Raw genomic sequence first — 26,738 nt, forward strand, 5'->3', positions numbered from 1 at the left:
GTTCTGATGGGATAGGGGCAGGAATGGGATCAGGGCTGTGATGGGATCCCCCAGCCTGGCTCCCCAACCCCATCCCAAACACGCTGCCAGGTGAGGGGGACACGAAGCTCCCACCAAATAGGGGCTGGCTCTGAGTTCCTCAGGGAACTGGGGATGTGGGACACGATCCCACAGGGCAGCTCAAGCACCTGGAAAGGTCCCGTAGGGAATAAACCTTCACTTCAAGGTGAAGAAATTTTGTTTTAAGTAGCACGAGCTGGAGGGACAAAACCTCTGAGCCTTCATGAGAGAAACCCACAGTCCACCTAAAGCATGGCTTCTAAAACAATTTTCTCCGATTGCCAGCATCCTCTTTTTTAGATTCCAGCGCTGTTCAGGCAGCTGAATTTGTCCCTCTGTAGCAGCAATTAGAGGGGCATTCACCGAGCCAGTAAATTCACTGAACCGCAGGGCTGCTCTCAACAAGCTGCAGCAGCTCTCAGTTATGTTAGGATGTTTCAGGATTGCACTGCTCTTTCAGGTTGGTTGAAGCATTTCTCTACAGGGAGAAAAATGTTTTTCTCAACAGTAAAAACATGTACAAAGAGCTTTTTAATTTAGTGTATTTTTTTTTACAAAGGGAAAGTAGGAATATTTAAATGCTGAGCAGGACACATCAATATTTTTGAAAGAAAACACACAACAGGTTGAATTTTAGCAGTTTTTTTAATGGTGTTAATGAGGAAACCACCTATTCTTGCATCTTCTCGATTGTCTCCTCCTTGTACTTGCCCTTCTCCTTGCCAACCTGGCGGGACTTGGCTTTGCGCTCCAAGATCTTCTTGCGGTCCTTGTCCAGCTTTAGCCTGGTGATCACCACCTGGAGAGAGCACAGGCACTTCAGGCTCCCTGTCCAGAGGGAAGGGCAGCAGCCAATCCCAAATCCACCTGAGCCACAGCACGGAGCTGATCCCAGCAGCCAAAGCTGGCCTTGGACACCTCCAGGGACAGCCACAGCTTCTCCAGGCTCCCTTTGCCTCACCACCCTCCCAAGGAAGAATTATTTATCCAATAATTCCTGTTCCTGCCTCCTCAAACTGGCAAAGAAATTCATGTGTTGGTATTACTGAAAGCACTAGCTGGAAAATAGAACTAACAATCAAATCCTAGAAATGCCATATAGGTATAACTTTCTCCTTAATTCCCTATGCATTTAGGTCTCAATTGTAATTCCCACCTCTGTGCCCAGGAGAGGTACAAACTGTTCACACAGCCCACTGAAAGTCTGTAACAAAGCATCCCTCTCCCCTCTGCATTAATAATCAGAATTTTATGCAAAGCTTTATTGAGGTCTAGTTCCCAGTTAATGAAAATTTTCCCAGAGTGAAGAACCAGCAGAAAATTCTCTCACTGCTATTCAGCACACAGATACATGCACTGGCTCCACCACAATGTCACCTTGTCAGTCAGATGTTGTTGCTGCACACAAATCGTGATGTTTTGGAATAATTCTGCTCTCCCTCTGCTGAACACACCAACCATTTACACGAGAAAACCTGTTACAACTGGATTTTCTCCAACACTTCCATCTTTGTGCTCACATGGCAAGGCTGAAGCAGACTGAATTCATCTGCCTCAATCCAGGTTTTGTCAAGTTCTTGTGTTTAGTTTGAAATGTTCCCTGTTATGATCTAAACAGGCTTTGCCTGGTTTTCACCAGCTTTAAATATCTCAGGCTAAACCCAGGTTCAGAAGTATTCAGTTCACAATTGCCTGCAAGAGCAATCACAATTCTGAGCATCTTTTAAACTTCTCCAGCACCTCCTCATCCAGTGCAAGTGCCACACAGCAAAGATGAAAGATGGTTTAAAGTGATCCATTTTGTGCTTTGAAACCATTACTCTCTTCAAAGATGTATTTTAACAAGATTCCCAAGTTTCTACTCCTAGAAACAATGAGGAATTTGTGATTTCAACTCACATCTCTGCTCATGACACCCTAACATTTCCTTGAGGCAGCATCTCCATTTGTTATTCACAGAACCCCACAATGGTTTGGGTGGGAAGGGACTTCAAATCCCATCCATCCCCACCCCTGCCATGGCAGGGACACCTCCCACTGTCCCAGGCTGCTCCCAGCCCTGTCCAGCCTGGCCTTGGGCACTGCCAGGGATGCAGGGGCAGCCACAGCTGCTGTGGGCACCCTGTGCCAGGGCCTGCCCACCCTCACAATAATTCTTTTTCCTAATACCCAGTCTAACCCTACTCTCTTGTCAGTGTGAAGCCATTCCCCTTGTCCTGTCACTTGTAAATTGTCTCTCTCCACCTGTCCTGTAGGCTCTCTCCAGGCACTGTAAGTCCACAGTTGCGTCACCCCAAAGCTTCTCCCCTCCAGGTGAGCAATCCCAGCTCTCCCAGCAGAGCTGCTCCATCCCTCTGATCCCCTGGAGCTCCTCTGGGCTCTCTGCAGCAGCTCCAGCTCCTCCTGTGCTGGGGCAGGGCTGGGGCAGCTCTGCAGGTGGGTCTCACCTGAGGGGGCACAGGGGGCACAATCCCCTTTGCTGCTGCCACTGGGGATCAGCCCAGGGCATGGGGCTCCAGCTGAGGTCCAGCACCCCCAGATCCTTCTCCCAGGGCTGCTCCACCTGCTGACCCAGGAGCATTCCCACCACTTGGTAAGAATCCTACCCAACCGCAGAGCAGCCAGCTGCCCCAGCTCTGCTGGCAGTGCCAGCCCCAGGTGCCCCCGTACCTTGCTGGGGTGGATGCCCACGTGCACGGTGGTGCCGTTGGCCTTCTCCCGCTGCACGCGCTCGATGTAGATCACGTATTTCTTCCTGTACACCTGCACCACCTTCCCGATCTGCTGGCCCTTGTAGTGTCCCCGCACCACCTGCACACAGCACACACACACAGCTCCAAAACCAGCCCCGGAACAGCCAGCCCATCTCACACCCGTGCCATTCATGTTCTCTGGACAGAGAAACACAACTCTGCCTCTCTGGAGAAGCACAAAGAGAGAACAATCTTTATCTCTGCTCCTTGGTTTTGCCCAAGTGGAATGTGGTGTGGAGATTGTTCACCTGCAGTGATGGCTGGGTTGGATTTGGTGAAGTTGTTTGGGGTCAGTGACCACTGGGATTGCACTCTGTGTTGGACTCTCAGCACAGCCACGAGTTTGAGTTAATTAGATAAGAACTAATTATTTAGAATAGGATAGTCTCTCTTTAAATACTGTATTAATGTAATAGAGTATAGTTTTAATAAAGCAATCCTTCAGCCTTCTGATCTGGAGCAGGCATCATCATTTCTTCCTGCATCCAGGGTTTGCTGCATTTTTAGCATGTACAACCCATGGCTGAATTACCCTGCTGAGCTGCCCAGGATCCAAGCCCCAAACACATCAGTGACCTGACAATTTCAGCATTAATAGCATGGAACATATAACGGATCAGGATTGTGCTTCTCCCCCTCTTTCTCTGCAGCAAACCCTAATGAGGGAGCTCTGTAGCCATGCAGTCAAGCTGCAATTTTTAACAGTTTCTACCTTAATTTTTCACCTATCATTGTGTTTTATATAAAAAAGCCACTTCGCTTGGACTCATTTCTAATCAAATCTTTTAAATATCATAGGCAGCAAACAGTATAAAAAATAAACAATTATTTGCTTTGTGCTTTGTTGTTGAAAGCTCTCAGTTGAGCAGAATGATCAATGCATGTAGCTGAAGTGCAGCAGTACTGCCAGCACACTCGTGTTCCTGCTATCACCCTTGTCACTGAAGTGAATTTAAGAAACACTTGACAGCCCAAGCCACGAACTGATTAACTTGGATTATTTCTGCCATGCTGAGGGCAAAGCTCCAGCACCAATATTTGTTCCATCCTTCCCTTTTCCACAGGCTGCACATGAACCAGAATCCCACAATCGGCTGGCTTGGAAAACACTTCCAAGATCATCAAATCCAAATGATGCCTCATCCCCACAGCACCTCCTCCAGCCCTTCCCTGGACACTCCCTGGGCAGTCCCAAGGGCTGAGCACCCTTTCCATGGGGAAATTCCTGCTGAGAACTCCTCGGGGAGAAGCTCAGGGCTGGCAGGGCAGTACCTGGACCTCGTCGTCCTTGCGGATGGGCATGGAGCGCACGTTGTACTTCTGCCGCAGCTCCTTGGACAGGGGCGAGGACATGATTTTCCTGCGGATGTGGGAGGGGGCATTGAAGTGCCTTTTGCGGTTCTTGCTGCGGTCCGAGGTCACAAAGGGGTTGAACTTCATTTTGGCTGCATTAAAAAAAAAACAACAAAGGGGTTGAACTTCATTTTGGCTGCACATAAATAAAAAACCCAGCAGTTGGAAAGGTGCTCACTGCACACACACACACACTACACTCCATCACCCACACAGTCTGCCGTGGCATTAAAAAGCAATTTGAACTATTTTTAATCAAATTACTGATCAACAAACCCCGATATTCCGGGGGTCCAAGTAAGCTGCTGCCTCTGCGCGGACTGACAGTGTCCCTGTGACTGACACTGACACATCTCAGCGCTCAGGACACCTGGATGCTGCCCTGCAGCCATACCGCTCTCACTTATAACCATCTATAAAAATGTGAATTTTGGGCTTGCAGAGAGAACTCGCTCTGCTCCAGCACCTCCAGTAACGCTCCTCAGCGCAGCCAACAGGTAACACATCCGCAAATCCAAGATAATTCCGGCCTTTCCTACACCTTAACAGCATTGCGTGTCAGGGCACCACTGATCCTGACAGCAAAGAATAAAATCAAGGATAAATTAAATTAAAGGCTGGCTTTGCTCAACTCCCCAACTTTTGCGTGCACACCCCGGCACCTCCCATGCGGGCTGGGCTGCGTGAACTCCGTAAGGCACCAGGACAGCGCAGCCCGAAGGAGGCCCCAGCTCTCCCCGTCCCGCAGCCCCGGGCGGGCCCCCGGCCACCCGAGCGCCCTCCCGCTGCCCCGCGGAGGCCCCGCCGGCCGGGGATGGCCGCGGATGGCCCCGATGGCCGCGGATGGCCGCTCCCGGAGCCTCACCCGCTGCCGCCGCCGCGCCGCCCGCCCGGAAGAGGAGCCGGGAGCGCTTCCGCTTCCGCTTCCGCTTCGGCCTGAGGGGCCCGGGGCCGCGCCCCCTGGCGGCCGGAGGGCGGCGCTGCGGCGGGGACAGAGCGGGGACAGAGCGGGGACAGAGCCGGGACAGAGCCGGGACAGAGCTGGGATAAACCCGGGACAGAGCGGGGACAAACCCGGGACAAACCCGGGACAGAGTGGGGACAGAGCCGGGACAAACCCGGGACAGAGCGGGGACAGAGCGGGGATAGAGCTGGGATAAACCTGGGATAGAGTGGGGACAGAGCCGGGACAAACCCGGGACAGAGCAGGGATAGAGCCGGGATAAACCTGGGATAGAGTGGGGACAGAGCCGGGACAAACCCGGGACAGAGAGGGGACAAACCCGGGACAGAGCGGGGACAGAGCCGGGACAAACCCGGGACAGAGCAGGGATAGAGCCGGGACAGAGCTGGGATAAACCTGGGATAGAGTGGGGACAGAGCCGGGACAAACCCGGGACAGAGCCGGGACAGAGCGGGGATAGAGCTGGGATAAACCTGGGATAGAGTGGGGACAGAGCGGGGATAGAGCCGGGACAGAGCCGGGACAAACCCGGGACAGAGCGGGGATAGAGCCTGGACAAACCCGGGACAGAGCGGGGATAGAGCCGGGACAGAGCTGGGATAAACCTGGGATAGAGCAGAGAGAGACCGGGACAAACCTGGGACAGAGCGGGGATAGAGCCGGGAGAGCTGGGATAAACCTGGGATAGAGCAGGGAGAGAGCCGGGACAAACCCGGGATAAACCTGGGATAGAGTCGGGACAGAGCGGGGATAAACGTGGGATAGAGCCCGGATAGAGCAGGGATAAACCCGGGACAGAGCTGGGATAAACCTGGGATAGAGTCGGGACAGAGCAGGGATAAACGTGGGATAGAGCTGGGATAAACCTGGGATAGAGCCAGGACAAACCCGGGATAGAGCAGGGACAGAGCCAGGACAGAGCAGGGATAGAGCCCGGATAGAGCGGGGATAAACCCGGGACAGAGGTGGGATAAACCTGGGATAGAGAGGGGATAGAGGCGGGATAGAGCAGGGATAAACTGGGGATAAACCCGGGATAGGGCGGGGATAGAGCCGGGACAGAGCCCCACCTGGGCACCCCTGCCCATCAGTCCTCCCCTGCTGCTCACCAGCAGCTCCTTCTCTCCATCAGTGTGGGTGAAATTCTCTCCTCCTGCCCAACCCAGCCCTGTCCCCCAGCCCCAAGGGACATCAGTCCCATGTCCCCAGCCCCAAGGGACACCAGTGACACCAGTCCCATATCCCCCAACCCCAGGGGACACCAGTGACACCAGCCCCAAGGGACACCAGTGACACCAGTCCCATGTCCCCCAACCCCAAGGGACACCAGTGACACCAGCCCCAAGGGACACCAGTGACACCAGCCCCATGTCCCCCAACCCCAAGGGACACCAGTGACACCAGCCCCAAGGGACACCAGTGACACCAGCCCCATGTCCCCAGCCCCAAGTGACACCAATTCCCCTGCCCAGCCCCTGCTCCTGTGTCACTGTCACCTCCATCCCTGCCCCTGCAACCCAGCTCACCTGCACAAACCATTTCCTTTTCAGGGAGATGTGGCCCTAGTATGTATTTTCAGGATACAGATTCATTTATTCTCAATGAAAATTGGTAGAAATTAGCCAATGAATTGGCTTGGTTGGGCTTGTGTTGGTATTTTTACAAAGACAGGCTGATAAAGTTTGGGACTGAGTTGCAGCAGGCTGGGATTTGAACAAACACCCTCCCCAGAACATTTATTTGTCATTTACAGAGTAAGGGACTTTCAGCAGCACCCCATCACTCGTGAAAATGTGAGTTCCAGTCATGGGAACAGGCAGGATCTCTTCCTTCACAAAGATCTCGTTGTCCCACACCAATATAAAATGAATTGGTTTCTTACAATGGTGCAGGTATCTTGGCCCAAACTCAGTGCGCTGTAACCCTTTACTGTTCCATCTTTAAAAATTGCCTCAGACACTCATTTCTACATAATTATGAAGCAAGGCTATGTGGACACTAAAGGGGGGAGAGGGGGGACAAAAACTGGGTTATTTCATATACCAAGGAGGACAGTGACTCAAGCCAAACCCAGAAAGTCCCAAGCACTTTCCTCCACCTTTCCTTAAAAAAAGGGAGGTTGGGACATTTGGTACTGTACAAAACTGAGCTCTGAATGTCCAGACATGACTCAGGGCTCATTACAAAAGAGCCTCGTGCTAACTTTCACCACAGTGACCTGGCTCCCAGTGATTTCACTGTGTGATAACGCTCAGTCCACTGAAATCATAATTAAAAACAAAAGAAAAAAAAAAACCCTTTGGATTGATTGTGCAACAGGAGTGCAACAAGAAGCCAATCGAAACACGTAAGAGTTTTATTTTTAATTATGGAACTAAAAATGCTAATAGTTTATTAACATAAGGTTGCAAATTAAAAAGACAAATGCCAGAACTCTTTAACAGTCTGCACTGTAGAAATGTAAAAGACTTGTGCTTTAAACATTGCTGTACCAGACACGGCAGGGCTGCTCCTCCTCCCTGCCCCTCTCTCCCACATTGCAGGGACAAACCCCTCACTGACACCCCCAATTTGCAAATTCAAACGACTCTGGTAAAGCAGAGACTCAGCACAGCCATTCCCAGCCCCAACAGCCCGTGTGTCACACAGAGGAAGAAAAATAAACGAGAAAAACCCAGGAGCTGGTGGCAGACAGGGCCACTTACATCGCAGATCTCATTTTTAACAGCGCACATAAACGCAAGAATTTGAGAGATCAGCTCAAGCATTCACAGGCTCATCTCTCACGGGTTTTTGTACCCTTTTTCCATTTTATTTTCTTTTAAAAGATCCTCTTCAGCAGTCCAGATATTGCCTAGATTACACCTAATAACTTTCCCTAGAGACAGAAGTTTTTAACTCCACCATTGCAAAGCATCCTATGCCTCAAGTTTTCACCATAGGGTGGAGTCTGGAGTCACAGGGAATAATTTCAAATGAGAGTTTGAAATATTTCCTACAGGGATGTCTTTTTTGGAAACCCAAATACTTCTATCAAAACACTTACTTGAAAGGGCAAAATCAGAACCCTATAACTGAGGGTTTCCTTCTGCTCTGACTTGAAATTCTTTTGTTTGCAAGGAGGTTTAAAAGCACAACTAAGCTCATTTTCTTTACAGAAAATTCAGAATAAAAGTGAGATCTCATGGCTGCAGAGACAGTAACTGCCTTGCAATAAAAAACAAACAAACAAACAAAAAAGTGATTTGTCACCTTATTACAGGGGATGTTTTGGCAGAGAGAACAGGCACACGGAATTGTGTTATTTTGAAAAAGAAAAAAAGAAAAAGAAAACAAAAAAAAAACCAACAACAAACCCAAAATAACTCCCCAAACAAACCAGTCGCAGTGGTCTGGTTTAGAGACCTGGCCTGGACTGCACAAGAGGCAGTTTAAGGGAATGGGGAGAAGGGTGGGAATAACTCACCAGGGGACACAAAAGATTCTGCAACCACCTTTGCTTGTGTCAAAGAAATTGTACCAGAGGAGAAATTTCAGAAAATGAACTGTGCTGCAAAGATCTCCCCTTGCCCAGCTCAAAAGGATGAATTAAATAAATCTCAGTGTAAGGAAGCTGCTAAAATATTAAAAATCTCATCGTTGTAATCCACTGTTCCCAAGCTGTCTGCAAAGACTCACCAAATCCAAAAGGAAAAATCAGGACATTTTAGCTGTGAGTTTCAGCTGGTCACAGTGGATTAGAGGAAATCCTTCAGCCAGCAGGAGAAGCAATTGCCATGGAAAATCCTACATCCAGAGGGCTCCACTCGCAGGCACACAAACCCAAAATGAACACAAGCACCTCATTGAAAAAGTTCATTTTTGTAAACGTGGGAAAAAATAAAAGTAAAAAAAAAAAAAAATCTACCCATAGATGAAGGGGTACAGGAAGTTACACAATCCAGTTTACACCTAAAGTAAGAGCAATCAGTCCAGAGAAGAACAGGGAAAAATTGCAATGCTGTCTGAAGTCACTGCAGGGCAGAGCATGGCAGGGGGAGAGGAGCTGGCTGCTTCTTTTTGGTGGGTGGATAAAACTGGCTGCCCCTTGCCTGCTCCCAGAGCAATGAGACAATTTCAACAACCATCAGGAATTCTTCTGAAATGCATCTGACTCTAACAATAACACTGAATATTCAACAATTCATATCATCACAGCGTAGAGTTTGGATATTTTGCCTCCAGGAAAAGGCAGTGGAGATCATCCAAGAGAAACACTGCACCCATCTTAGAATTTACAGCGCTGAGTTCAAGACCTTTGTTTTATGATTATTTTTATTTAATCCATCCTAAAAGACGTAGAATATGTGTCTCCTCAGCTCAGACATTCACAAGGCATGTGAATTACTGAATTACTGAGACTGTCACTACTCAAGGAATGTTGATGAGGCTCTACAAAATGCACTGGGGGGCATCTGGTCTCATTTTTGAGACCTCATGCCCACCACAACATGCAAGACACACCCTGGCAGGAGCTTTCCCCTCACAGCTCCGTGTTTTGGAGGCTCCAGAAGACAAGGCTGGAAGGAATGGACAGGGAAGCTCAGGAATCTTTTTAAGGGATCAAAGAAAACTCCCAGCAAGGGTCAGCCTGTGGGAATGCTGCCCTGGGTACCTGTGGGAGAACAGTGTCAGTCCAAGGCTCAGAAAAGATGCCCTGACTGAGTTAAAGGAAAAGGGAGGCACCTTAAATCCTGAAAAGTCAGAATTCCTGTGTTTGGCAGGTGTATTGAATACACACACACAAAGCAAGAGAGGAAGCTGTGCCCATCCACCCAGAGGGCTGCACCATTTTTCTGAGCACAGAGAATATAAAACCTCTTTTAGATAAAAAAAACAACACAACAATAATAAAGCAGAAGTGCAGAATCCAGACTTTTGGGTGCTCTATGTCTAGAAACAGAAGAAAGAAAAACTAATGCTGTAATGACTATTCCCTTTCAAAGCAAAGGCCACATAAAACTGTGTTGCTCAGTTTGGTTTTTACTTCATGCCACCTGTAAACACAAGACTGGATATTCATTTAGTGGGAAGAAATGAAACCACTTTTACATCTAGAGTAAAAGAAATGCCCTCCACTGCTGGGATCACCAAGGAAAAGGTAGCTGGGGAAGGCTTCCTGTTCTTTTTTCACTTTGTTAGAAAGGTTGTATCTGAACAACTGAGCTTTCAATAGAAGCACAAAACATTTCTTGATGTTATTTCTGCCCTCTGTCTCTTAGGTTTGCTGTGGGGACTAACACTTTCCACTCCTCACCAACAGATACATCACCTTTTTTGGCACCATGGGTGGAATTTCTTCCTCATGTGTTATTTTGCCCTATACAAAAATTGATTGTCTGATCATGCAAATCCAACAGAACTCCAAAAAGTGCCACAAGACAGTTCAGCTCTTTGCCATCTACTCCCTAGTTTGTACACTGCCATAGGAACCTCCCAGAGGACAGACTGCCATCCTTCCTTAGATCTGACACAGCATTTCAACATCTCTTTCTGGGGGGAGGGAATCAAAATCCACACTGATTCCACTGATTTTTCCCTCTCAGAGCTCTGAAATGCATGGAGATTTCTTTGATTTGTTGAAGACGCTTTCACTGAACAGCCTGATTAGAAAAAAAACCATACTGATTCAATCAAATAGAAAATAAAGACAAAAACAGGTAGTGGTAGATTTCTCAATCTTTGCTCCTGTCCTTGGAGTCGAGGGTAGTTTCACTGCTACTGCATTTTGCCCAGCTGGATTTTCTTCCAGGCCTCTGATGCTGTGAAAATGCAGGAGTCGAGGATCCCAGCTACAGTAAATGTTCCTCCAATGATGGCACATATCTGGAATTACAGAGAGAGGAATTTGTCAACAACGGGGGAAACTTTTACACAGCTTGAACTGGAGGAGGGATCCTGCTGCTGGGGTGTTTGCTGGAAGCACAGTAAGAACTGGGGATGGAATTCCACAAGGATCATTCACAAAAACCATTCCCAGCAGTGGAATAAATGAGTGCTGAACTCCTCACAGCCTGAGCCCACCACAAATCCCAGCTCCCACAGCACAAACACTGCCTGAACTCCACCTACCTCAGCTTTCTGGAAGCTCTGTGTTGCTCACATCTTCCTATCCTGTTTTCTGTCAAAAACACCACAGCCTTGTAGTCTTTTCCCCTTTTCACAGGACAATAATAAAAACAGGCCAAAGACTCTGGAATAGCACGTGAAGGGCAGTGAGTAACAGGGAAACCCAGTTACACCACAGCTCTGCCTAACACTTTCCATGACAAGGGCTGCTCACAGCAGCCAACTTAACTCTTTGTGGGACAGAGTTTTCCAAACAAGATGTGGATCTTGGGTCAAATTAAAACACATTATTACTTCCAAGAACAGAGTTAGGGAAAAAATTAATCTCCTGATTAGCATTAACAGCCTACTTCACTTCTCAAGTGCTACAAGACCACAGAAATATTCTGTGTATTCTGTCAAACCAGAGTCTTTGTGAAAACAGAATCACAGAACCACTTAGGCTGGAGAAGACCAACAACACAAAATATTTCCCTGCTACAATGGCTCAGTGGTTTGAGATTACTCTCTCCTAACTCATAACAAATCCCCTTTTTCCCAGGCAGGCCCTTGTCAGGAGATAAGCTCCATATCTTGTTCCCCTTCTCACAACCCCATGGTTATTCTCAGAACCATCTCATCCCACACAACGTAAAAAAAACAAATTAAAAGAGCATCACAGTTACGAAGTAAAAAATGTGGGAGTTGTGTAGTTAGATCTGTGTAATCAGAACATGGCTGGCAATGTTTTTACATCAGGTTATGGTGTGTCACACTGCCTGGTGGCACCCTGGGACTTTCTTCCCCTCCTGTGGTGCTTGACTTCTGCCTCCCCACCAGGTGGTTTCTATGAAGCCAGCCTTGAGCAGAACTCAGATATTTTTCTATCTAAAACAGTGTGGCAGCAGGAGCAGGGTGTGAGGTCACACCTGTGACCAGCTCTGGCCTCTCATGGTGAGAGATTTGGAGGGGCTGGAGGGAATGGAGCTGGGGAAGGGTCTGGAGCAGCTGAGGGAGCTGGGAAGGGGCTCAGCCTGGAGCAAAGGAGGCTCAGGGGGACCCTGTGGCTCTGCACAGCTCCTGACAGGAGGAGACAGCCAGGGGGACATCCAGGATGAGAGGGAACAGCCTCAGGCTGGGCCAGGGCAGGCTCAGGGTGGGCATCAGCAGGAATTTCCCCATGGAAAGGGAGCTCAGGCACTGGAACTGCCCAGGCAGGTTTGGATCCCATCCCTGGAGTGTCCCAGGAAGGGCTGGAGGTGGCACTGGGTGCTGTGGGCTGGGGACAAGGCGAGGATGGGGCACAGCTGGGACTCGATGGCTTTATAGATCTTTTCCAACCTAAATAATTCCATGATAAATGTTATAAAAATGCAACACAGCTGGCCCAGAAGGGAGCTGGTGCCACACTACACATTCCCTGTCACGTCTCTTCTCCCACACAGCACCCCATGGGCAAAGTCACAGGGAAAAAACCAACGTAAGAGCAGCAGCGCTGAGGGGAAGGAACAAACAGCTCATTAAGGGTGAGCAAAGGCTCTGAGAGCTACAGCTCCTTTCAATGTGCATTTATAACCAAGATACGAACATCCAGCGAGCTCAGTGAAACAAGGAGCTGCAGGAAATGTGGCTTTTGCAGGACACCCAGCATTCCTGCAGATCAAGGCTGCTAAAACCAGAACACCACTAAAAATCCTGGTAAAGTCAGAATCTTTAGGGGACAAGCCCAGCTTCTGCTCCTTTACCCCCTCCCTGCTGTCCCTCAGGGTGACTTCCCAAGGAAATGCCCTGGAGCTGGATTATTAAACCACGGAGCTGGGTAATTTCAGCTCAGCTGACAGGAGATGTCACTCCACAAACACAAACCCCGTCCAACACGCAGATTCTGCATCACAGGCAGGAAAATCTGACTTCAGTGCAGCAGCACAAGGGGCTGGGGAATAGAAAAAAATATATATAAATTAATCTGCAGAGCTCTGTAGTGCTGAGTGGGGATGAGTCAGACACACCTGGCACTGGCTCGGGGCCTCCTGCACACACAGCTTTGAGTCCTGGTGACGAAAAAAGGGCTTGGAGTGCTTGTGACCAGTGCTGGGCTCCAGCTCAGCACAGGAGCTGCACCAAATGTTCCTTCATCATCACACCTCTACTACCTAGGGGAGGCAGGCATCAGGCACTTTTCAGATTGAATGGAATGGATTATTGGCACGGATCTGCCAGGAGGTCTGCGGGACTCAGGCCCAGGCATGGAAGGATGAAGGGAAAGAGACACAGAAGTGGAATAATCCCAGCAGTGAGAGCCCTCTGGACATGAAGAATGCACCTTGAACAGAAGGAGATCACAGCAGGGTGGGATGCAGGCTCGTGCCTGAAGGAGAACACGAGTGGACACACAGGAGGAGGCAAGGCTGCAAGCAAGGTGATAGAAAGGCAAGTGTCAGACACATGACTGTGCTCCTCTGGGATGCCCTAAAGTCTGAAAATTACTTCTAAAGTCAGAGGGACCAGTAGTACCCTCAGGCAATTCCTAGTAAGGTAAGCTGGAGAATCCCACACAGAGATTTTCAGCACATTTTGTATTATTTGGCTTTAAAAATGGCACAGGACTGAATCTGTGACACCTGTCAGCACCAGCTCCCATGGCTGAAATTAATCTGCCTGCAACCACTCTGCTCCAGTTCCCACCTTCCACTATTTCCAGTTTAATTTATTTTTCACACCTGGAGTCCAGATGAATCTTCTCATACCAGGAAAAAATATTCCTTTGGATTTTGAATGCTTCAGCAAAACTTTGGCTGCTTTTCTGCCCACTCTCCTCTCCCAGCCCCTACACTGATCTGATAAAACCTTCTTTCAGTTTGGCCACTTACAGAACTCATGAATTTTCAGCAGTGAAACTTTTCCCCTTGCTCCATAACCTCAACCAGGAGGTCTTGAATGGCTTCTCTTTATGAGGGATGAGTTGATTTTAAGCAGTGCAGTTTGACAGGCAAAAAAACCCCTGTGTTTAACTCTGCCAGGTGTCTGTGGTTAACTCCAGATCCCTGGAAAACTCATGGAACAGTGACAGAGGCAGCAGCACTGACCCACAAGAAATATAAAATCTTATTTAGTATCAAACGTTTTTGAGCACGACATGGAAAGTAAAAAGAAAAACTTATTTTAAACCATAAGCCTTTGCACAGGAAGCACCTCTCCCATGGCACAGAAAATTAGGATAATTCTTCACACCACAAAGATCTAAGGAGCAGGCATGAGCCAGAATGGGGACAGAGAGGATGTGGGAATGCTGCTACAGGGCTGGAATGCTGCCCTGCACAGTGCTGAGGTTTTGGAGGGCAAAGCCATGAGTGACAAAGAGCAGCAGATAACCTTGCCAGCAGCAGGAGATGCCTGTGGCTCTCTGCTGGACACCCCTCTCCCATGGGATCACCCCTCTGCAGTGCGTCCTTCCCTCCACCACTGACCCCACAAAGCCTCTCTGAAGTCCCCAGGATCACCCCCCATGCCAGGAGTAATTTGAATTTACTGAAAACCACAGTGAAGGAGCCCCCATCCCAGAGAGGGATCCTGTCTTGTGGTTTTTAAGCTGAGCAGCTGCTGCTCAGACCAAGCTGATGCTTTCCATGGCCAGGCAGTGACTCCACACGCCCCAGCCCAATCCCTGCTGGCCCTCAGCCCAGTGCTGGCCATCACCAACTGGTCTCCAGAGCAACTGTGATGCAAAAGGCCAGGCTGGAGCTACAGGAAGGGGCTGAAGAACAGATCATGTCATCCAAACAGGGCAGGGCTGGAGGTGCTCAGATCCTCTGCAGGGCTGCTCCCCCTCCCAAGCTGTCCAGTGGCACCTGGGATGCAGAGCCAAGGCTGCTCTCCTGGGTGGCAGCCACATGCTTCTCTTTCTCAGGATTTTTTTCAGAGAGCAGCACAGAGGAAAGAAAGAGAAAACAATTTCTATTTCTGCTCCTTGTTTTCCCATGTGGAATGTGTTTGGAGAATGTTTACCTGGGGTGATTGCTTGGTTGGATTCTGGGGAGGATTGTTTCAGCCTGGTGGCCAATCCAACCCACCTGGGGCTGGGCTCTCAGAGAGGGTCACCAGTTGTTAGATATAGTAGTTAAAAAAATAAGTTTGTAGTTTTAGTATCTCCTTGAAATAGTATAATAATGTATTACAGTATAGTTATAATAAAGAAATCATTCAGCTTTCTGAATTGAGTCAGACACCATCACTTCTTCCCTCCAGGTTCACCTGCATTCACAACACTCCTGTACAGCCCAAAGGAGCCAGAGCAGCTCAGCAGGGCCAGGCTGAGGCAGGATCCAGCCCCTGGAACAAGGCTCTGCCTGCACCAGGACTGTCACACCTGTGTGACCCCCTGACACAGCCACCATCATCATCCTCATCCCCCAGAGTGAGGACACTCAGCTGGAACAGCCCCAGGGAGCTGCCTGGCACCACAGCCATTCACAGCAAACAAAGCAGACCAAAATCAACTGCAAAACTCTCCTAAGGCAGCCAGAAAGTGTCTGGCTACCTTTAAAGACAGAGCAGGGCAAAATTCATCCTGGGGCCAGTGCTTCAACACTCAGACTGATCCCAGCGAGGAATATGGTGTGTGGAGAGGACTGTTATTTTGGGGGAAGAGGAGAAACTGAAATTCTTATTGAATGAAAATTAATCAACCTTTAAATCTTTACAGAAGCAGAACTGGAACCGCTTTTCTGGATTCTATTTTTGGTTCCATGCTTGGATTCTCAGTAGGAAACACACATTTCAGTTTTTTAGATTATGGGATACAAATTCAAATGATACAAACCCAAAATGTCACTGTGGCAACCAGGGAAGAAATTCTCTCCTGTGGTCCCTTATGTCAACTCAGAAGCAGAATACCATTCAAAAAAGATGCTTTTTATAGGCACATAATGGCAGATCTGCAGTGAGTCAATGCTGATAATAAAATTAAAGAATAATCCCAGCTATCAAATCATTTCCCATGAAGACACCTCCACACCCTCATCCCCAACAAGATGTGTAAGAAACTTCTGGGAGCATAATTTTAGGGGAAGAAGCAGAGGCAGAATGACATGCCAAGTCATGAAATGCTGATGTTTGACCTTTTATAGGATTATGTTCTGAAGCCAAGTGGATGTGCTAAAAAGAGAAAGTCTTTCACCACGACATTTAGATTTTACTTCAAACCCCATTATCTGGTTATTTCTGTAATCTATTCACTGTCTAAAGTTCAGTGAAAGGAGCTTGTTGTTTATCAGAAGTTGCAAAATCAAAATCTTGAAGTGCAACTCCACCACACTGTTTACGTGAATTCCAATTAAAACAGTCAAACAATTTAAAAATCAGAATTTGAGGTCCTCAGCCAATTTATCAACTGCTTCACTTTACACCATGCCTCACTGGCACAGCTCACTGCAGCTTCAATTTTAAGCCAACTCCCTGAAGACACATTTTTTTTAAAGTTCTGGAGGATCTTTAAATAGCTCTTTGCCTAATGAACAGTTTGGCCAGCACAGCTTTGTTCTGATGCTGAGATCAGGACTGCAGGATGCTCTCTGGACAGATCCAAATGCAACTCGTCAGGAAAACACCTCTGGAATTTGATAATGCAGCTCTTCTCCACTTCTACCCAGCAGTAAATGCCTGGAACTGGCACTCCTTATTAAGCCAAGCAGCGGCACTGAGTAAAACTCAGTGTAAAAAACCCAAAAAACTTCAGTGTCTTGTAGGGGAGAAGTGGATGCTGATAAAATCTCCACTGCCAGTTTTCTTCCTATTCACTGTAAAAATCACCCAAATACCAGCAGATAGCAAGGACAAGGCAGCTCTGTGTTATCTAACAGTTCTGCTTCCCTCACCTGAACAAAGGAAAACCCTCTGGAGAGACCAGGATGACTTTGGGGTGGAAAAGGGTGGGCAGCCCTGGCACAGGTGCCCAGAGCAGCTGTGGCTGCCCCTGGATCCCTGGCAGTGCCCAAGGCCGGGCTGGACAGGGCTTGGAGCAGCCTGGGACAGTGGGAGGTGTCCCTGCCATGGCAGGGGGTGGAACAGGATGAGGTTTAATTTTTTTTCCAATCCAAACCATTCTAGATTCTCTGCACATCATCACCGAGCAGTTTATTGCAGTTTTCCTGCTCACCACATCAGCTTTACTTCCAAGCTTCTGACATGCTGCAGTAGTGCCCATCCTGCCTAGGCAGAGCCTGGCACTTCTAGAATGGGTTAATTTCCCTTCTTTTTGTGCCCAACTATTAAATCAAGTTGTCAGAGCACTGGACTCACCTCCCACTTCAGCACCACCCCAGTGATGTGCTGCTTTAGCTCCACCACGCCCTGGGGCAGAAATTCAACTCATCTGGGCAAGAAAGTCTCAGGAGGGACATGAGAGGCAGGCAGAGGAAGGGAAAGGAGAGTTTAGGGCAACTCACCGATGTGATAAACCTGTACAAAGGCTGTCTCCTCTCTGTGTATTTCACTGTGATGGGGCTCAGGTCGTAGCGGAACCAGATGGCCGGGATGATGCGGCCAGTGTGGCTGTAGGCTACATATTCCTGGGGGAAAAAAGGGGGAAAATGGCACAAAATGTGAGAAATCTCATTCCACAGTGTCTGCCATAAAACTGCCTCTGTGGTTTGGCCTTCACCCCACTGTTTTGTAGCAGTGACCAGACAGAAAGAAGCAAACAGTGAATTCCTGTGTGACTGCTCAGCTCCCATCCTTATCAAAGAGGAAAACAATCTCTTCACAGCCTGATAATGGAAAAGCTGGGGACAGAGTGATGGTGATTACTCTCACCTTCATTCAGAGTTCCAGGACTCAACAAACAGGCTGTTATTGATTCTCCATCCTAGATCTGCTCTGTTTAAATACAAACAGCCTGGTTGCAGGTGAAGTTTTAGTTCTGTAAATCACATGTATGTCTATATTTTGTATATAAATCATTCACCAAACAAACAGAATTTAGCTTGTAAGAACCTGAAAAACCCTCCTTGTCCTTGCATTCCTTCATCAGGCCCCCTCCCCACTGGCAATGGGAATGCTTTGCCCTCTTATGAATCATCTGCAACCATGTTCAAACCATGTTTAAAACTGCTGCTGAAAGCCAGGGTGAAACTGTATACATAAAAATATTGGCAAATATATACAAAAAAATATCCCAGGCTGGTTTGGGAGAGACACCTTCCATATTTCCAGTGCCACTCTCCTTTAATCCATTTGTTTCCTAACTGGTCCAGTGCCAGCCACAGCCACAGGACAGCACCCAGCAGGACACACTGCCCACCACCAACACCAGCTTGGTAAATAAGCCACATCTTCCCGAGATAATATTTTGTCTGTGCTGTCAGTGGAGACAGGTATCAGTTTCCAGACATTCACAAGGTGAAGGCAAATCCCAGGAAAGCAGGCTGGGTCCCAGCAGTCCAAGGAGAGCCCAGCGTGGCACAGCTGCCTCTCCACCCAGCTGCTCTGCCTCCCTCAGCCCTGTGACCAGCTGCCAGCTCACATCTCCTCTCCTGGCTCAATTCTCCTTCACAAAGAGGCAAAGACAGCCTCAAATACTTCAGGAAGATGAAAAAAAGAGCAAGCAACAGGATGCTCATGAGCACGACACAATAAAATTTACTTCTGCTCTCTGTGTGCTGGTGAAACAGCGTTTATCTTCAATCATCTCATATAAATCCCAAATTTCCCTATTTTTAGGTGGTTCATCCCATGATGACAAGAGAAGCGGAAGTCCCCAGTCATGTAATTTTCAGGTTTTTATTGGAGTTCTGCAGCTCACTTTGGGACAGAGATTATGCAGGAAGTGAGAAAACAGGAGCTAAGAGAGGAGACAGAGTTTACACCCATCAGACTCTCCTCATCCCAACCACTCTGTTCCAGAAGCTCCCACTTCCCTTTCCCACTGCTCAGTGTGGAGTAAAGGACTGAAGCACCACGAGAAGAAAGCACAGAGGCAGCAGTGCTTCTCAGCACCTCGGTTCTGACAGAACTGACCTCATTTTTTCCTTCCTCTCCCCTTCTCCCCACCAGCAATCCTGCCCTAATGAGTCAGACTTGGCTGAATGCCCCAATTTGCAGCCAAGTTCACAGAAGTGTCAAAAGCTCCTGCAATTTTCCAAATTACTTTCAGAACTCCTGTCACAGGAGTCTTATCAGAACAGCAGTTGTGACATTAAGCAGAACAAATACATTGTAATCTGAACAGAGGGAGATGTCCAAATCCCTGGCACACACCATACAAGCAAGCCCAAAAGTCACAAGTCAGGAACATTAATCTGAGAATTAGTCCAGGAAAGTGTGTGCTTAATTATCAGTTAGGGCAAACTAGAAGTAATTAGATATTACAAACATATTTTGGACTATCATTCAGCACTCGAATGGGAAATAATTTTCAACTGGAAGATACTTTCTACCGTAAAAAGTAAATAGGGTCTTTTTTTGTTTTTTTCCCTTAAAAAAATTCAATACACTGAATTATTAAAATGCTGGATGTGGCACTCAGTGCTCTGGGCTGGGTGACAAAGTGGGAATTGGTCACTGGTAGGATTTGGTGATCTTGGATCTTTTCTAATCTAATGGATTCTGTGATAATTCACTATCAGAATGCAGGGTGTGTGAAATACTCCACCAGCAGATATTTGCTGCCACAGTTCAGCGGCTTAATGTCTGAAATAAACATTTGTAAAAAGCTACAAACTCTGCTGATTGTCTCATCCATCCATCACAAGTGAGACTGTTTTGTTACTAAAACCAGGTGTAAGTGATGTTTAGTGTGCTCAGCTGCATTCCAGCTCCCATTCAGATGCGCCTTGCCAGGCACAAGAGGAGTTCCTGCAGCCTGTAAACACCTCCCACACGATTTACAGCAACCCACACCAGCTAACCTGACAGGTGAGGATGCCAGGAGGGAAGAATGAACGAAAAGCAACGAAGAAAGCTGCTTTGACAAGCCCTAACAACCCCAAGCTTGGCAAATACCAGGAGGAGGAGAAGCCCAACTCTGAGGAGCTTCAGTTCCTCTTTCTCCCAGCAGAGGCTACTGCTCACCTACAAACCCAGAGAGGAGCAGGAGGGAAGGAAGGGTGGCTGAGCATCCCCTGGGATGCAGAGGAGCCTCCTGGATGGAGAAGCAGCTGCTCCTTTACCTTGTTTGCCACCGTGTACTGGTAGGAGTACCGCTGCTTGCCGCTCATGTCCTCGTACACCGTGGGCACAATCTTCAGGATGTAGTCGTGAGAGGCAAGGGCTGTGCTCAGGGAAGGGAAGGACATGTTAGCACTGAGAGAAAGGAGGCAGCCCACGGAACAAGTCACAAAAAAGGGTGTCTCCCTCCTCCTTATCTCAGGGACAAAGCTCCACGTCCCACGCTGGTGGCCTTTGCTCAGAACTCTCTGGCAGGTGTTTGGGTGACACCAGAAGCCGCCCACTGCTTCTGCAGGAGCACAGCCCACCCGAGGTTTGGGTTACTCCAACCTTCCCAACTGCTTGCAACTATAAATGGCAACACTTTTATCACCACCACAAACAGCCTGGTTAAATCAGGAACTGGCTGAGGTTAGGGCTGCTGCCCACTGAGATCATTTTGACTAAAAAACCTGAGGTATCACAACCTGTGTACTTCCATTTCTTTCTTGCTTTCTCATCCTCCTTCTCCCACAGCTGCTTAACTCCTTTTTTTTTATTATTTTTTCATTCTTTAAATGGCTCTTTCTGGTTTTTGTGTCTGCTAAAACAGTTCTAAAACAGAATTCTAAATGACATCTCTGAAGGATCCTCTAGCCAAGTGTAACACGATGACATTTGCTTCCTGGAGGTAAAAAAAAAACCCCAAACCACAATTGTACAGCTTCAGGAACAGACATAGAAATCTTGTTCCAAGAAATGGACAGGACTGATGTCCTGGAGGAGCCTGAACATTTAAGAGACAACTCTCTACACTGAATTGTAGCATGCATTGAATTTTCTTTCTTGTGCTGGGCCATGAAAATGTCCCTCTTGCCATCCACAGAGTAGAAATTTCAAGGTAATTTGCCACATAATATACAAGGAAAAGTTCTAGTGGAACTAACAGCAGCAAAGGGACGCTGCAGGAACAAGATATGGATAAAAAAACTCCATAAGGACTGCAAAGGACCTTTTGGGCTAAAGCCTTTTCTGTAGCATCAGAGGAAATGGAAATGTCAGCCAGCAATGTCTGGATCATTTTGGCTGAAGAGGCAAATGAAAGACTTGTGGATAGAGCAGTGCTGCATGAATGGCCCTGCAGAGGGTGGCTGAGAGCTGCAATCCCCAGGAATACCCACGGTTTGAGCTGAGCTTGTCTGCTCCCTCCAAGGCATTGAATGCTCCGTGAACGTTGTGGACCTGGAAAACAAAAAGGAGGATGAAGAAACTCTGCTCTGGCTTGATACTCTTGACCTTTGCTTCCCTGCCCTGTAACCAGGGGATCAGCCTGATTCAACCTTTCCAAAAAAACAAAGCCTCAACCCAGTAAAAGATGACCCCAAATATCTTTCAGTGACCATCATCACAGCGGTTGGCTCCGAGTGAAAAAGCTGATTTCACAACATCTTACAAGATGAAACTCCAAAACCACTCCAAAGCTAAAGGAATTGCACTTGGAAGAGGCCAGTTGTGAAATTTTCACCGTGAGGTATTTCATAAGAGCTTTGCAGAGTTAACTGTGAAATTAATTTTATCAGGGAAAGGGAAACAGATGGGAGTCACACTGGGGTTAAAACTCAGGAGTTTTCTCCTCTAAAGGTGGCTGATGTCAGAGCAGCTGGGTCTGTACAGCCTTGGAGATGGGAAGGACATATCCCAACACTGACATCCCTTCAGCTTTTCCTGCAGCTGATTTCAGCCCTGTGAGTGTCTGTTTGCCCAGAACAACAGAATTTCCATGCCCTGCACACACTGTGACCCTGCAGTCTGATCTCCAGCAACAGAATAATCCATGTGTGAACCCTCCAGACAGGGAAAAGCCCATGGCAGCAGCTGTAGGTCAGACCTTGTGCTGCTCACAAGGTACAAAGAAAGGACAAAGAACTCCACAACCCAGAAATTCATGACCTTAAGTCAGCCAACAGGGAAGAAGAGCCTGGAAGGAGGATTTGGTCATGGGTGTGCCAGTTTCACCTCACCAACAGGGCAATGCCATCTCCTTCCCAGACCCTCTCAACAACTGGCAGCACGTGGATGTGCCTGTCCCATCCTAATGGACAATTCCCTGTTCCCAACACTGTGCTCTGCTGGAATTTCACACAACCACGACCATTCCCAAACTACATCTGCAGGCTGTGCTCACTCTTTACTCACTGTAAAAGGCATAATAAGAAAAAGAAGCCCCTGGAGTGGGCTCCAGTGCTGTGTTCCATTCTTGATACAGCTAAGAAGACTCTTACAGAATATCTGGGCCAGAGACTTCAAGGTCCACTTCAAAGGTACATTTTCCCCTCATCAAGACCAAAATTGAAACCAATGAGCTGCTACCTCCAGCCATCAGATAACCCAGTGAAGAGAGAGATGTGGAAATAGGAGATATTGCATTTTTAATCATAATTTCTACTGAGTTCTACATTATGGTGTTGAATAATCCTGGCTTTAACCTTGTCAGGAGAGTCATCTGCCCCTGATAGTGAAAAGGCATCACCTCCTGCTCTCCTCATCCCTCTCCTTACTGGCTTACCTGACATGCAGGAACTCACTGCATGAGTTTTAATTCTGCAGGTTTTCATTCTGATCTCATCTCAATGAGGATGAAAAATCTATGTGAAGTCTGCCACTGTTGTGCACAAAGTACTGATGAAGACTCAAAGCTCATTCAGTGCCAGATGATATTTAAATCTCTGCTTCAAAGAGACTGTTTTTTCTGGAGAACACAGCCTGTCCCTCAGTGGATCACAGTGGCAGAGTCAGTACATGACACAAGTGAATGAGAAGCTCCTCACTCTCTGTAAGGAATAGAAGCTTTTATTACATCAAAGCAGGTGGAGACAACCTGAAATATTCAAAGGTGCACCTAGACAGATTTAAAGCTCCCCACACTTGCTGGGTCCCACTGCTTGCTGAGTCGTGGCAGCACCTGTTTGGTGAACATATCCTTCTTTAATTTGTGCTGCTGAACTGCTGCTTGCCTGCAGCTCCCTCCCTGAGCCCTCAGACCACGAGCAGTTACCCTGAACTCTGAAAATACTCATCTGAACTTGTCCCAGCCAGGAGCCAACTCCACATTTGCTAGACAGGTTTCTCACCACAAGAGCTGAAGACACTTGCTGCTTGTCTCTCCAGGCTCCTCCTTCATGCTGATTCACACTCCAGCTGCCTTACTCCAGCACTCCAGGATAAAACAATGGGAATGCTTCCTCAGAGCACCCATTTCCCACGCAGGCTGCACAACTCCCTGTCACCACTCACCTCCTATTTTTCATAATCTCGGTGTGCTTTACAGACATTAAGCCAAGCTTATTTATACGCTAATATTTCCTCGTTCCCACACAAGATAATTCCTAAAAGAAGCCGGGAGCAGAATCAGAAGACTACAAAGCAACGCTTAGACTTGTTAGCATGAAAAAGGGTTTTGGAAGTGGGTGTACAGGAGCAGACTAATGAGACGTCTGTGCTGAGGAAAGAAGATTACAGAGAGACTACAGGTAAGCAATGTTTAGGGTGAGTCTCAAGCTGGGTGTGCACATGTGGAACTCCCACCTGTGAGGCCAGCTCCTTGGAAGTAGGCTAGAGAAGTGCTGTAATCTGTCCTCATTGAGAAATCAGGTAATATTACATAATTTGCAGCACCTGGTGAAACTCTATCCACTGGGCAAGTGCATGTATTCAGCTTCTTCCCAGCAGGGAATTGGCAGTGCTGAGTCTAACTTGTGTTTCACAGAGCAAATTTGACTAATAGGTGTCTGCTCTACAAGTAGAGTGAAGTGAATTAAAAAGAGCTTGACTGCTGCTGTGGTGAACACAGTAGCCAGCACACATCTTCCCTGAGTGCATCACTGCAGAAAGGTTTGTTTGCTGTGTTCATGCTAAAACCAGGACTTTGCTGAGCCACAAACCCCAAAGAGACAGCCACAGAGTTTTTCAAAAGCACTTTGAGTTTCAGAAGAACACAGCACAGCTGCTCTGTGACGGGACACTGCTCCTGCCCCAGCTGGTGGCAACTCTCCCAGACTTGAGCTTACGTTGCAGGGACACACAGGCCTTCCATAAAACCAAAGTGTGTAATATTAAACCACTCTCACTGCATTCCCCTACAGCCAGGGAATGTTCAGGACTCACCTGCAGCTTGTCCCCAAATGAGAGCTTGTGGATGACGTGAGTCATGTCGGGGTTCTGGGGCTGCGCCGTCGCGCTGTGCGTCGACACGTGGAAGTTACCAGGGACCTAAAATTAGCCAAGACAGGGAAGACAGGATTGCACATTTTATCCCTCAAGGCATTGCTGGGCTCTGTGATGTGACATGGGAATGCCTGGATCTATCCAGGAAGATGGAAGAATGAGTGATACCTTCCTGCAGCTGACCAACACCACCACACTCAAGTGCTGCAGCCCCAGAGTCCGGCACCCCCACACTGCTGATGTTCCTGACCAGGAGAGGATGAGTGGGTCACTCCCATCTCCAGGGATTCCCAGCACTTAAGGCTATGCCTTTCATCCCTATTAAAATAAAATTCCTGTCTCTCTTGCTCAATATCTTACTCCCACATCTGGCATTTGCAAACGGGCCCACTGCTACAGAATAGCCCAGGAAGCTGGGGATGTGTTTTTCTTCTGGTACCAGTCATGAGCAACTTTATCTCTGAGATTGTGTGCAAGAATGAGTTTTATATGAAGAGAAAATCCACCACCAAACCCACGTGGGCATCCCATACAAACTAACCTACATCTTCCCCTTCTCCACCTTGCAGGCGCCAGCAGGACCCTTCCTTTTCATTTTTTTAATGGAGGGAAATACAAAGAACTGAAAAACACAAGTTGCACCTAAAGGCTCAGTTCCAAGACAGAAAATGAGCCCTGGTGTCTCTCTGATGGCACCACTCTGCATGCATGCACTTTTCAGGTCACTAGCCCTGAAATCCTTCAGCAGATCCAGCTCAATCACTGTCATGGAGGGTGCAAGAATATTTTCCTATTGAGCAAAGGTTGTGAAATGAAGCAATCCTGAGGAGCAATCTGGCTCAAGGCAGGAGTGGGAGGGTGGTTATACAACTGCAGCCCAGCGTGCTCTCTGCAGAGACACCTCACCAGCAGGGCCATGGGAGGCCACATGCCCTTCCATGTGCTTTCAGGAAAGCTGATTTAATGACCTGAGGAGCAGCAGTGCACTCCTGGGAACACTTTCAGGTGTGGACACCAGCTGTGTCACAAGCAAGCTGAGCAAACAGGGCGTCAGGCCCTGCAGCAAGCAGCACACACCATCATCATCTCACTGTCACCCTGTCCTCCCTCAGCTGCTGTGACAGCAACACCCCAGTGCAAGCCTTGGTCGAGTTTCCAAGGCTGGCCAGGTCCCACTGCAGCTCCCAGCTCAGCAATTCCTGCCAAGGGACTTCAGACTTCCAGGTCACACACACGAGGTTGGGGATTCCAGAGCCAGAAGTCCTGGGTCAGCTCCCCTGCCTGTGACAGCTGTGCCAGCCCCTGAATGAGACACAAATCAGCAGTGCAGGAAGCTCCTCACTGCCACATTCTGCACCTCCTTCTAGAGCTGCTTTGTGAGCAGGACACACCACATCCAGCAGACAAACCCCCAGGTATCTCAGCTCTGTTCTCTGGGAATTGTCTGGACAAGAACTTTCCAGAAGCCCTTTCCCAGTTTTTGTGGACTATCAGCTGCCAGCGATCCCGGTGGCTCAGAGATGAGGAAAAAGTCCTCTTTTTAAATCCCTAATCCTTTCCATGCCACAGAATCAGCAAGAGGTCCTGTCTGTTATTTTTAGATGTGCTTTAACACGACCTGGGAGGAAAAGAAGGAAGTAGGATTCTGTAGCCTGTGGTACACCAAGAGGAGTGAATAAAGGGTGTGCCCTTCTTAGGACATCAGCGGGTCCCACCAGTGCCTCCCCCACCCCAGCAAGTCATCTCCAGCATTACATAGCAAGATTATTCAATCTTGAACACACCCATCCCAAAGAGGAGCCTCCTCCAGGCCTGGATTTTCATTCCTTGAGACAGAAGCAGAGCATCCCCACCAAGCATGCGTGGGGCCACGTGCTGTGTTCCAACCATCCCAGCACGGAGCCTGGCACCCTGCAGCAGGGAACATTCCTGTCATTCTGCAGCTCTCAGAGCAAAGCAGAGCTGGGATGCAGCCACTGCCAGAGACCTCTGCACACTGAGTCAGGTTTTGGAGGTGCACAAGTCGTGAGGAGTAAACACAGAAGCCCTCTGGCATCTGTAGGGTTTTCACACATCCCCTGAACACTGGGCTGCTGCACAGAGCTGCTCTCTGTGTTCAGCAATTCTGTCTCCATTACCTGCTTTGGAGAATGGAG

General features: G+C 48.2%; 2 protein-coding genes across 2 annotated transcripts in view; both read right to left on the reverse strand.

Annotated features, from left to right (window-relative positions):
* Nucleotides 1–686: 686 nt before the first annotated feature.
* RPL26L1 (ribosomal protein L26 like 1) lies at nt 687–5,065 on the reverse strand. Its single transcript, XM_021532127.3, has 4 exons — nt 5,032–5,065; nt 4,086–4,258; nt 2,731–2,871; nt 687–859 (listed from the first exon to the last, which is right to left on the reverse strand). The coding sequence occupies exons 2-4, from the start codon at nt 4,251–4,253 to the stop codon at nt 731–733; spliced, it is 438 nt and encodes a 145-aa protein (XP_021387802.1). The 5' UTR covers nt 4,254–4,258; nt 5,032–5,065; the 3' UTR covers nt 687–730.
* A 2,398-nt stretch (nt 5,066–7,463) lies between these two features.
* The window catches only part of ERGIC1 (endoplasmic reticulum-golgi intermediate compartment 1), a 57,554-nt gene continuing 38,279 nt past the window's right edge, over nt 7,464–26,738 (reverse strand). The window contains exons 6-10 of the mRNA XM_021532126.3: nt 24,523–24,627; nt 21,540–21,600; nt 20,382–20,482; nt 17,661–17,783; nt 7,464–10,995 (exon numbers count right to left, since the gene is read on the reverse strand). Coding sequence (XP_021387801.1) covers nt 10,888–10,995; nt 17,661–17,783; nt 20,382–20,482; nt 21,540–21,600; nt 24,523–24,627 — 498 coding nt within the window. The 3' untranslated portion in view covers nt 7,464–10,887. The remainder of the gene's footprint in view (nt 10,996–17,660; nt 17,784–20,381; nt 20,483–21,539; nt 21,601–24,522; nt 24,628–26,738) is intronic.

This window comes from Lonchura striata, chromosome 13, assembly GCF_050655825.1.
Source record: "Lonchura striata isolate lonStrDom1 chromosome 13, ASM5065582v1, whole genome shotgun sequence".
In the NCBI taxonomy this organism is placed as follows: domain Eukaryota; kingdom Metazoa; phylum Chordata; class Aves; order Passeriformes; family Estrildidae; genus Lonchura; species Lonchura striata.

Bases quoted from the DNA above. Each gene is read 5' to 3' on its own strand.
- RPL26L1 (XM_021532127.3), bottom strand. From the start codon at position 4,253: ATGAAGTTCAACCCCTTTGTGACCTCGGACCGCAGCAAGAACCGCAAA. The intron at 2,872-4,085 runs GTACTGCCCTGC...TGCTGTGTGCAG, and splicing joins GCAAGGACGACGAGGTCCAG to GTGGTGCGGGGACACTACAA. The intron at 860-2,730 runs GTACGGGGGCAC...TGCTCTCTCCAG, and splicing joins TGGGCATCCACCCCAGCAAG to GTGGTGATCACCAGGCTAAA.